Source organism: Camellia sinensis, unplaced genomic scaffold (assembly GCF_055761805.1).
Source record: "Camellia sinensis isolate YWXY unplaced genomic scaffold, ASM5576180v1 Unanchor3, whole genome shotgun sequence".
NCBI classification, from domain to species: Eukaryota; Viridiplantae; Streptophyta; class Magnoliopsida; order Ericales; family Theaceae; genus Camellia; species Camellia sinensis.
This window is the reverse complement of record NW_028129178.1, coordinates 8,683,874-8,696,678: the sequence shown is the minus strand read 5'-3', so window position 1 is coordinate 8,696,678 and position 12,805 is coordinate 8,683,874. Positions and strand designations below refer to the sequence as shown.

The following is a 12,805-nucleotide window of genomic DNA, read 5'->3' as shown; positions in this document are numbered from 1 at the left end:
AACACCAAAATCCCGGAGCTAATACAAAATGGCTCAAAAAGAGGCCTTTTGAGGCCTAAGGGTGGTCAACAACCCTCAAACCACCAAACACTCTTAATAAACAATAAAGAGGGCCTAAAAACAGAACTTTTTTATGTTATACAATAATCACAAAAACAGCTCTAAGATAGGTATAAAATCAATGCAAAAATGGGGAAAAAAAGGACTAGAATCTCACCCTTGAAGACCCCTTTACAAATGGTGCTCCAATGGCCTCCTTGAGCTTAAATCCAACACCAAAATCTCAAAACAAACTCTTTAGAACCTCAGCTCTAAGAGGAAGGTGAAACACTAGGTGTTTGTGTGCAATAGTGAGACACAAAACACCTAGTGTACAAATAAGAGGGAAAGAGAGATAGATTGTGTATCTAACACTAACCCTAGAACAAGAGCTCAACAATGGCTGCTTTTGCTCTCTAAAAATCCTAAGTCTCCTCTTTTTTTGCCTTAGAGAGAGCCTCTCTCTATATGGTCTTGTAAAGCTTACAAGACAAGCTTTACAAGAGGGAGATCCCTCCATACACGTGTATGGAGGGGAGCAAAGCAAGACAGCTGTCTAAAATGCAAAAGCAGATGAACAGCAATCGGCCGGCCAAAAATGCCATCTTGGCCAAAAAGAGTGCCGACCGGCACAAAAAAGTGCTGACCGGCAACAAATAGTGCCGGCCGGCAAACTATATTGCCGGTGGCAGCAGAAACCAGTCGGTGGCCTCTAGCCACTGCCGGTGATGGGTAGGGATGGTCTACAAGCCCTACCCTGCCTCTCAAGGGCAAGATGCAAGTGTTTGGTGCAAAACCAGACACTAAACGGTCGAGTTCGGAGATCCTGAGGCAAGGCACGCGAGCCGAGGCCTCCGGGAACTCCAAACGAACACAAACATGGAAGATCACCGTGTGTTCAAACGGTGACGTCCAAGTCTTGAGGACGGTCAAAAATGGGGTGTCTACACAAACACATGCATGGCTCATTTTCCACCAAATTCATTACCAACATTACAATTTCATGTCTTCAACACTTACACCTTTGTGAATGGCACATGCATGTGACATATAACCCTCATTCTCAACTTATGTGATGAAGAGATGGTCAAGAGCATGATCTTCAACTAAAAACTTACATGGATCAAACATTTGGTGCTCAAACATGCAAATTCAAAGTAATTACATACATGCATGCCTCTATTGCCTTTAAATTCACCAAAACCAACTGAATACATGCTCTTTCTCATCATTCAACTTTGAATCTAAAAAATACAAATTAAAATTCATGAGTCAAGGGTTGATCACTCACCTAGGAGCTTCAAACACCTAAGCTCTAGTCAATTCTTGAGTTAAATCTTCAAATTCCCAAACCTTGAGCCAAGATTACACAATTCTCTCCCTTTCTCTCTCTATAGCCGACCCTCTCTCTATTCTAAGGCACAAATCTGATTTTTGAGCTCAAATGAGGGAATTGAGTGCAGTGCCCTTCTTTACATAAATTCCACTAATGCCAATTTTTAATATTAAAATAACTTGAGCATTATGGCATCAATTAAATCCAATAAAATTGATCCGAATCAATCTTCAATTAAATTTCACCGTAGGCTCTAAAAATTATGCCAATCACAATGGCGTAATCAATTTTCGGGTTCTGTGGCCGATAAGGCCATCAGTTTACTTTTCAAAGCAAATAATCAAACAGATATTCCTACGGTGAACATATAGAAATTCAAAATCGCATATTTTCACATAATGGCACACAAAATCATATTAAACACATAATCATGCTCAAATTAAGGACTAATTAACATATTGCGAAACAGGGATATCACACTTCCCCTCTCGTACCTAAGTTCCCGAGCCAAGACACTTTGGTGATGACGGACTAATGGCCTTCGACACAAGTCTCGGGTTTCCTAAATTTCCCAAAACAAAATATTCAGGTGGCGACTCTATAAATCTAGCAAAACAGTCCATTTTTGGCATTTGATTCAAAACATCGATTTTCCAAAAGAATTGCCGAATTTGGACTCTTTTGCATTTTTCATTGTTTCACATTGCACTTGTGAAATCAAGTTCAGAACCACGAGAGTGCGACACTGTAGGGCTTATTCGCCTTCCAAAAGGAGCGCGGAAAAGTCGAGCTACAGTTTCTGGCGACTCTTCTAGGGAATTTAGAGAACTTAACTCGAACTTCATAATTTTATCTACCTATATATGTTCTTTGCATTGCATTTACATTGGTGCGCTTAAGTCACTGTGTTTGCCATCTGCTATCCTGGACGGTTTGCCGGAGGCTTGCCTAAAAGCTTGCCAAAAGGCTGACTAGTCGTGGGCTCTGCCATGTTGGGAACACAACCCTTGGATCTGGACTACCGCTATACCGCTTGATCCTCCTTTCACTTCTCGGTGTTAAGTGTGAGAGGTATATTAGGTGCGACCATTCGACCTAGTTACATATAGTAAAGCTATAGTGACTGTTCCAAACTAGGATAGGATGCTCACCCGAATACAAGATTGTACGAAACTCATTGTTTGAAATAGTGCAACCTAGATCATGCCAAAAATCTAGGATAGGGTAACCTTATCCCCCTCATAGGGGTGTTTTGGCTCTTTTACTTGATATGTGCTTTTACAGTGAGACTGGACAGAATGGTTCATATCAGTATGAGTTTGAGAACTGAGTTCAGTGGAGATTACAGTTCTGTGATAATCTTGTCCCATATTATGTTAATTGATCTTAATTATAATTGTGATTATATGATTGATATGGTTTTGTGTGAGAATTACATGATTATATGCGTTTTTGAAATTCTATATGTTCACCGTAGGAAAATCTGTTTGATTTTCTGCTTTAGAATTTAAATTGAAGGCCTTATCGGCCACGGAAACTGAAATTGATTACGCCATTATGATTAGTGTAATTTTTGGAGCCTATGGTAAATTTTAATTGAAAATTGATTCAGAATGAATTAATGAGTGTAAACTGATTAAGTTAAGCACCATTAATTAATCTTAATCAAATTTGATTAAGGAGGTTCATATATATGGGGCCCTATTACACTTAAGCTCATTCTTTTGAGCTCAAAATCAGATTTTACACTCTAGAGAGAGAGAGAGGAATGATTCTAGAGAGAGGAAGAAGAAGAATTATGCATCTTGGCTCAAGTTTGTGAATTGGAAGCTAAGCTCAAAGAACTAATTAGAATTTGTGAAGATTGAAGCTCCTAGGTAAGTAAATTCATGAGTATAAGTTTGTAATTTTGTATGTTCAAGCTAGTTGGATAATCAAGAACACAAATTGAGATGAAATTGATGAATTTGAAGCTTGTATATACATGCATGAATAGAATTGCCATGTTTTTGCATAATCAAGCATATAACAAGTTGAATATGGGAAATAGAGTGTTGAATCATACATGCAAGCATGGTTTTGTTGAGTTTCATGAGTTTGAACATCTCTTGAGCCATTTGAAATGGAATTAGAGTAAAAAATTAACATGCATGCTTGATTAATGGAGATAAGAAGCTTGTATGGGGTTTGAATGCATGGGTTTTGATCATACAAGAGAATGTTGATTAATTTGGAAATTAGACCATGATTTTGAACAATTGACTTCATGTTGGTTATGCTCTCATAATAGGTAATGTGTTTATATGTTTTTGTGTCCAAAAACTTGAGTTTTGAACCTTTGGACATTGAGTTTGAACTTGGAGAATAATTCTGGAAATTCCAAAATTCGGCACGTCCGCTCGAGCGGGGTAATGGCCGCTCGAGCGTGAAATGCTAGCTCCCAGCAGTTTTGCTGTCATTGTCGTCTGCTCGAGCGGGGATAATCACACTCGAGCGACTAAGTCATATGTTTGACCCTCAATTCGAGCGTCCCAATTAGCGCTCGAGCGTGAATATGAGGCAACCAGTACTGTTGCAGACCATGAGGGTCCGCTCGAGCGGCAGAACCACGCTCGAGCGGGGACCCCTGTTTCAGAAATTTTGTAAAAGTGTTGTGTTTCATTTTCCGTTCTCTTTCACTTTTAACCACTCTTAGGCATGCATTGAACATTATAAATCAGTTAAAAGGATAAGAAAGAAGCCTAAGAGGGATATATGAATTAAGAATGGATTGAATCGTTTGTGACCCATATGTGTTATGTAATGTGTAGGGTCGAGCTCAAGGGTGAATCCACCGGCAGAACACTGTGAGTAAAATCTTAGTAAAGATATTTTGAAGTATGTTATCTGTACAATTGCTTACTCTTATTCGAGTTTCATAAGTTTTACATGAATGATTGGGCCAAAGGCCGTTTGATATGAATGATTGGGCCAAAGGCCGTTTGACATGAATGATTGGACCAAACGCCGTTTGACATGAATGATTGGGCCAAAGGCCGTTTGACATGAATGGCTGGGCCAAAGGCCGTCGGATATGAACGATTGGGCCAAAGGCCGTTGGGATATGAATGAATGGGCCGAAGGCCATTAGATATGCGTGAATTGGACCCGAGGCCATTTGATACATCTAGAACTGTAGTCATTTGATACATTAGATAGAACTATGAATTAGGCCCAAGGCCGTTTGACGTAACTGTTCCAAAGTCCGTTATGCATCTTCATTACTTGGTATTATTCACTGGGCTTTCGCTCACTCTCATTCATGTGTCTGTAGGTGAGCCAAGAGATGTCCAAACCCAGCCCCAGTGCAGTATGTAAGAGGCAACCACCGTTTTGAGGAGTTAGCCTTAACGTCTCACGCACGAGACTCGTTTCTCCTTACGCATGAGACTCGTTTCGCCTTTTTGTCCTTTCGTTATATTATAAATTTGTAATGTTGGCAAAAACATTGAATTACTTTTGTATATGAGTTTTGTTTGGCTGATTGTATAGCTGAAGTTCCTGGATATGGATTAACTCTATGTATATGTGTGAGTTATTATGAAATACTTTTGGAATGATTTTTGCTACCATGTAAGCACAGCTCTATGGACAAAAGTTTTTAAGTTTGCTTCCATTTTGGTCCCTTAACTCTGATTAATATATGTCATGTTTGGTTTGAGGCCGTAGGTAATCCCTTGATTACTGGCCGGTTGTGTCCTTAACCCATGGGGGCGGGTTCGGGTTATGACAAGTTCAGTTATGATTGTTAAGAATTGGGGCGAAGCACTGTCCATTTTTTGATTGTTGTTTTCTTTTCTTTCTTTTTGCTAGGTAGTTTACCATTATAACTTCAGAAAGACCCAATATTCCCCAAGTTGTGCGGACTTGTTTTGGTAGGCTTTGCAAAATTCAAGACCTTGTTGGTGGTCAGCCAATGTTAGTCTCTCTCCTACTGGTCACTTGACGAAGAAGGAACAAACCGGCATCAGTCTCAGTACAAAGCGCTCCATAAACACCTGTTCATACCCACTATTCACTAGTATCTCACCCACCTAGACTAAGAATGGCGCAGTACACAGAAGAAATTACTGCCATGATGGCAACTTTGAGAACCATGGATCAAACGATAGCCGCACAGGATGAACTCATCGCCGATCTGCGACACCCATCTAGGACATCCATATCTAAAGTGCATCCAATCCTGGTTACTTAGCCAAATCTCGATTCCCTTCCACTAGTGAAAAATCCCCAAGTCCCAGATCCCCAGGAGATATTTCCACAGGCTCCAACTTATAGACCCTCAGCACAGTCCCATGGAAAACTTCTTCCCTTTGACATTAACGATGATCCAGTTATGATAAAAATTGCCAGGCTAGAGGAAGCGCTGAAAAAGTCCCAAGCCTTCAATTCCATTTCGGATATTGAAGACAGGTACACTAAGGCTTTGGTCAGATTATCAGAGAAGTTTAAGATGCCCCATATCGACAGATTTGATGGAAGTGGGGATCCGATTGTACACATCTACCTGTTTTCAGATGCTCTAAGGTCTATAGGTCTTTCTCATGTTCAGAAATTGTCATTGTTCGGGAGAACTCTGTCTGATGTAGCAACATTTGGTATGCTAAACTGGAAGAATCTACTAAGCGGAATTTAGAAGAGCTATCTGAAGGGTTCGTGAACCAATACTCTTATAACACTCAGATAAAGGTAACCATCAGTGAGTTAGAGGCAACAACCCAAAATCCCAAAGAATCTTTCATCGATTTTGTCCCCAAGTGGAGAGCCAAGGCAGCCCGGATGACAAATAGGCTTTCAGAAAAAGAGCAAGTTCGGCTAGTAGCCTTGAATCTCGAGCACGATCTGCTGCAAAGAATGAAACCGACACCGCTGTCTACATTTTCTTCACTACACGAGTTGGGGGTCCAAATTGAAAGTGCATTAAAAAAGGGAATCATCCACAGAACTAGTGAACCTGCAAGATTTACTAGGAGTACCAATGCTAGTAATAGCACTATTCCACGGCCTGCAGATGTCAGTACCATCGTTGCATTGCCTAAGATGGCCAATCCCTTTGCTGTTGCCACAACCTCACAACCTTCACAAAATACTGGTCCACCCCGAAATCAAAGAATGTTTACCCCCTCCAAATGACCTTGACCCATGCCTTTAAGCTGTTAATGAAAAAGGGACATCTTAATCCTCTCGATCCTTATCTACTTCCAGATCCATTACCACCCAAACATGACCCCACCCAGTATTGTATCTTCCACCGACAACATGGCCATCCCACAGATATGTGCTACCGTTTGCGTCATGAGATCCAGGATCTCATTGACAACAAAATCATCGCCCCACCTTCCAAACCAAACATAATAACTAACCCACTTCCTGCACATAACCAAGTCCCCCCACCCAGAAATATTAACCATATCCACACACTACCACTTACCTTCAACCCTAGCACATACATTATCTCATCCCACTTACCAAAACCGGAGGTGGTTATTCCAGAAAGCACAGACATTTGCATGATGGATTTCACACCACGAACCCAATCCAAGCCTGTGGCAGTAGAAATGAAGAGAGAGAAGAATTCATTAGAGGCAGGTCGTCTGTTACTCGTGTCATTGAAAAAGGGGCTTCACTTGTAGAGAAGTATGACCCAAGCTTATACATTGTAGCCAATGATCAACCAAAGCCAGTAGTCATACTACCAGATTTCCTCAGCATCAATGCTATCGGAGAGAATGAGCTAGGGCAACGTCAGAATGATTGGCCTGAACAGGGCTTGAATGACTTAGCAAACCTAGAAGAGGATCTGGAGGATCTCTACTTCTTCGATAAAGAAGATACAAGCTGTGTGCAGATGGGATGGTGGGATCGAAGCCAGCTAGAAACAAACAATAGGTGGTCTAGTGATGAGGAGACAGATAAGGTAGAACAAACAATAGGGACCAGGAAAGAAAAGGCTAAGGCAACACCCTTGACTAGAAAAGAACAAGTGTTGAAGTAATTCTAGGAGGAAAGGACAGAAGAGATCCAGGGGCAGATGGCCTTGAAACAAGAAAAAGGAAAAGGGAAAGAAGAAGCTGAGTCAACCATAATCACCTAAAAGATTGAATGAGAGCCTAGAAAGCTAAGAATGCTCAAACAATGCTGGGATGCAGAAGCCAAAACCATCGTGGAAAAGGAATGATGGGTTAAGAGATGAGATGTGAATATACTCCAGGTGAAGCCTGACAATAGCTTGGCCATGACTGCAGGGGAGCGGTGGGAAGATAATGATTTGAATTACGCATACACAGACGAAGAGTGGGACTATACCCCCGACGATACATGGTATACGGACGAGATTAATCACATGACCCGGAGTGGTCGATACTTCAAACCCACAGCGTTAGATCAGCCAAAATCCTCTAAAAAAGAGGTCGAGACATCAAAAGAGAAGGATTGTGAAGAAAACTTGGTCTTGAAAAAGCTCAAAAGGATTCAGGCTGACATATCAATCTGGGGGTTGATAATGGCATCTCGGGAACATAGGCAGGCACTGTTAAAAGCAATGAACCGAACTAAGATGCCTATCGATACCACTGTAAACCAGTTGGTATCATTGGTTACATCTAGGAACGTTACGCCAGGGATATCTTTTACAAATAAAGAGTTACCACCTGAGGGTGCTAACCATAACCGTCCTTTATATGTAACCTTGAAAGTTGAAAAAAATAGATCCTGGTGGTGTTAGTAGATATCGGATCAGCGATTAATGTGTGTCCAGTGAGTACTACCTATGCCATCGGTTTGAGGCTGATTGACTTTACACCCACAACCCAAGCCGTCCGAGCTTATGGCAATACAAGCTAAGATTTTATGGGAACATTCAAGAGCGACATCCTCATCGGCCCATCTGAACATGATGTGGAATTCCATGTCATGGATGTACCGGTAACCTTCAATCTACTGTTGGGAAGGCCTTGGCTGCATCAGATAAAGGCTGTATCATCAACAATCCATCAGTTGGTGAAATACCCCTTCAAAGGCGAGATCACTAATATGTATGGTAATTCTGCAATCCATCCTCCCCAAGGAACTGCCATGCCAGTGTTGGAAATCATACACGGAGAAGATGATATACTCCTCTCTGGCTTCTCGCAAACAGAGACCGGGTGGTCCAATCCATCATGGTAGAAGATGACGAAACTTATGTAAGTGCTCAATCCATCTATATGATGAACAAAGAGGGGCATATGTCTAGATCAGGATTAGGCCGAAATGGCAGACAGGGGAGCACTATTGCTAAGGAAGTGAGCCATGACCCTAACTCTTTTGGGCTGGGATACAAACGTACAGCCGCAGATTGACAGAGAAAAGGGCAGGAGTTGAGAAAAAGGCTGAAAGCAAAGAGGACTGGGAAGTAGTATGAGTTAGTCCGCAAACCAATACAGGGAACCCTGAATGGATGCTTTGTCCGCCAAGGGAAAGATTTCCCTTTCTGTGGATTTCCGGAGCCTTGGTTTGACCAGGAGACAAAGACAAGGTACCCAGGATTCGAGATCTTCTTTGGGCACCAGTTACTAGAAGAAGAGGATAAGCAGACAAACCTAAGCATTAATACAGATCAAGGTAGGGCTGCAAGCTTGGACATCAAAGAGGAAGAACTGTTGGAAAAAGCACTAACTGACCTACTGATAGGCTTTATTGCTGAAACTGAGACCACCAACTTGGGGATAGTTTTACTATCTCAATGATTGGGGATAACCCAGCAGTGGATTTCCTAAACTTATCATAGATGCGTCTAAGGCTCAACATTTGGTCTGGAAATTTGAGCACGACATCGTCAACAATTCTAAATCAGATAATGAGTCCGAATCTGATTCCATCGAGTCTGTGGAGTTGGAGTCAGATTCGAGTCCCTCTGAGTCTAGTACTTCTAGGAGTGGTAACCCAGATACCAAAGTCCTGTCTAAGTCGTCTTTTAGCTTTCCTTTTGAGTCCACTGAAACTGAAGATCTGAACTTTTTGAATGGGAATGCTGTGAATGTTACTTACTTCTCTGTGCCTTTGGTTTGTTGTACTGATCTTAATTTTCAAAATTTTGACATAAACGAAGAGAAAGAAATTTCTCAGATTTTGAAAATTTTGGTTGATTGTGAGGAGGAAAGGCTTGTTAAGACCCATACAGATGAAATCGTATCAATTAATGTGGGTACTGAGGAAGATCGTCACTTGGTCCAGATCGAGTCCACACTGTCTTCGTAGGAACGCGAGCGTTTAATTGCTTTATTAAAAATATTTTAAAGATGTTTTCGCGTGGTCCTACGAAGGCATGCCTGGAATCGATCCTGAGATTGTACAGCACTGGATCCCTCTTAACCCTGAGGCACGACCAGTTAAGCAAAAGCTGCACAAAGTTCGTCCAGATTGGGCTTTAAAGATCAAAGAAGAAGTTACCAAACAGATTGAGGCAAGGTTCTTACTTGTATCTGAGTATCTAACGTGGTTAGCCAATATTGTTCCAGTTCCAAAGAAAGAGGGCAGAATCAGAGTCTGTGTCAACCTTAGGGGTTTGAATAAGGCCAGTCCGAAGGATAATTTTCCGCTGCCGTATATTGATGAGTTGGTAGACTTCACCGTGGGCCATGTGTTACTCTCATTCATGGACGGATTTTTCGGGTATAACCAAATTCTAATGGCACCTGAAGATAGGAAGAAGACAGCTTTCACTACTCCATGGGGCACCTATTGCTACCGAGTCATACCGTTTGGGCTGAAGAATGCTGGGGTAACTTATCAAAGGGCTGCAACTACTGTTCTGCACGACATGATCCACAAAAAGGTTAAGGTATATGTGGATGATACGATTGTCAAGTCTAAAGAGCGAGAAGGCCACTACACCGCACTAGAGAAATTCTTTAAACAGATCAGAGAGTACAGATTGAGGTTGAACTCGCAAAAATGCACCTTCGGCGTAACGACAGGAAAAATGTTGGGATTCTTAATGACACAAAGAGGAATTGCGGTAGATCCTTCCAAAATCATGGCCATCTTAGAAATGCCACCACCATGGACTGAAAAGGAGATGCGCGGCTTTATGGGCAAGGTATAACTCATAAAACGATTTGTCTCAAAATTAACATTAACTTGTGAACCACTGTTTGGCCTATTGAACAAAGGAAAGAAGTTCCAATGGGATGATCGATGTCAGTTTGCCTTTGAACAGGTTAAACAGTATATTCAGAATCCACGTGTACTGTCACCACCAGAACTAGGGAAACCACTAATCTTGTATTTATCGGTAACAGATTCAACCATGGGGTGCATGCTAGTGCAAGAATCAGAAGCTAAAGCGAAGAATGCCATCTACTATCTAAGCAAAAAATGCTGCATTATGAGACCCGCTACACTCCCCACGAGAAAGCTTGTTTAGCTTTGGTTTAGGCAACAAGGAAGTTGAGACACTACCTGTTAGCTCATTCTGTAATTCTGGTTTCAACATTAGATCCCATCAAATATCTCTTTGAGAAACCAGCGCTTACGGGTAAGCTAGCTCGTTGGTTTCTTCTTCTCTCCGAGCTTGATCTCAAGTATGTCACTCGTAAATCAGTCAAAGGGTGAGATGTAACGGAATTTCTAGCAGACCACCCAGTAAAAGGAGATGAAGCAGTAGAGTATCGTTTCCCAAATGAAGATATCTTGTAAATAGAAGAGGAAACATGGACAATGTACTTTGACGGAGCATCAAACCAATATGGTTATGGGATAGGTGTATTGCTCATAGCACCTGATGATTCCCATATACCTCTAGCCTTCAAACTTCAGTTCAAATTATCCAACAACGAAGTAGAATATGAGGCGTGTATTGCTGGCTTGCAAGCTGCACTAGAACTAAGGGCAATAAGGTTGGACGTCATCAGAGATTCGAATTTGGTTGTTTCTCAAGCCAATGGAGACTGGAAAGTTAAAGAAGAGAAGATGAAGGTTTATCATCAGGCCCTGGATGTGCTAATTTAGAGGTTTGAAAAATTGACGTTCACACATCTACTAAGAGAGAACAACCGGTTTGCTGATGCGCTAGCAACTCTATCCTCCATGGCGGACATCCCGCTTGGAGTGAAGATGCATCCGATCATTATTGAACAAAGGTATACGCCTGCTTATGAAACCATCGCTACAGTAGACGAGGTTCAAGACACGAACCCCTGGTATTACGACATTTGGAACTTTCTAGAAAAGGAAATGTATCCACGAGGGGAAAATGCCAAAGATAAACGAGGAATACGGCATATAGCTATCCAATTCATCATCTGCGGTGGCAAGTTATACAAGAGAGGCCATCTGGGAATGCACAAGTTGTGTGTCGAAGAAGTGAAATCAAAGTGCCTGATGGAGGCCATCCATGGAGGAGCGTGCGGAGCGCACATGAACGAAGTGATGTTAGCCTGAAAGATTCTCAGGTAAGAGTATTACTAGTCCACTATGGAAGAGGATTGTATTGGTTTTGTATGGCGATGCCACAAATGCCAAATTCATGTTAATCGCATGAACATTCCACTGTCAAAGGTGTACAACATGACTTCGCCATGGCCTTTCTCAGTTTGGGGAATCGACGTTATCGGTGCAGTCACACCAAAAGGGTCAAGTGGGCATGAGTTCATTTTGGTAGCAAGCGACTACTTCACTAAGTGGGTAGAGGCCCAGTCCTATTTCGTGCTAAAGATGTCATACGTGGCTAAGTTTATCAAGAACAACATCATCTGTAGATATGGGGTGCCGAACGAGATCATATTAGACAATGGCTCGTACTTCAAGAAAGAGGTGATAAACCTACTTGAGAAATACAACGTGGTTTTCCATAAGTCATCAACATACAGGTCGCAAACCAATGGAGAAGTTGAGGCTACGAACAAAAGCATCAAGAAAGTTTTGCAGAAAGTGGTGGAAACCTATAGGGACTGTCTGGAGAAACTCCCATTTACACTTTGGGGCTATAGAATGTCGATTCGGACATCTATAGGGGAAACTCCTTATTCTTTCATCTATGGCATAGAAGTTGTTCTACCAATTGAAATTGAAGTACCATCACTGCGGGTTATGGTTGAGTGTCATATAACAGAGGCCGACTGGCAATAGAATAGATTTAAGAAGTTTATTCTGTTTGATGACAGGAGGTTGAAGGCATTGTATCATATTCAAGGCTACCAACGCAGGATTGCTAAGGCTTTTTACAAAAAGGTTAGGTCTAGGAATCTCAAGGAAGGAGATCTGGTGCTCAAAGACAACCGAGCTCCCATCCATGACCCTAGGGGCAAGTTTAGACCCAATTAGACTGGTCCTTAGAAATAAAGAAAAATTTAGCTCGCAAGGTTGAAAACCTGAAAGGGCAACTTTCGCAAAAGTTAGAGCATAAAAGGA

At 41.7% G+C, this 12,805-nt stretch overlaps 1 protein-coding gene across 1 annotated transcript; it reads left to right on the top strand.

Moving 5' to 3' along the window:
* Positions 1-5,459: 5,459 nt before the first annotated feature.
* Positions 5,460-12,523, top strand: LOC145816080 (uncharacterized). Its single transcript, XM_082912320.1, has 13 exons — positions 5,460-5,600; positions 5,706-5,941; positions 6,004-6,506; positions 7,048-7,331; positions 7,626-8,096; positions 8,279-8,577; positions 8,744-8,807; positions 8,917-9,053; positions 9,160-9,457; positions 9,551-9,622; positions 9,750-10,175; positions 11,405-11,535; positions 12,154-12,523. Exons 1-13 carry the CDS (start codon positions 5,460-5,462, stop codon positions 12,521-12,523), a joined length of 3,432 nt encoding a protein of 1,143 aa, XP_082768446.1.
* The last annotated feature ends 282 nt before the right edge of the window (positions 12,524-12,805 follow it).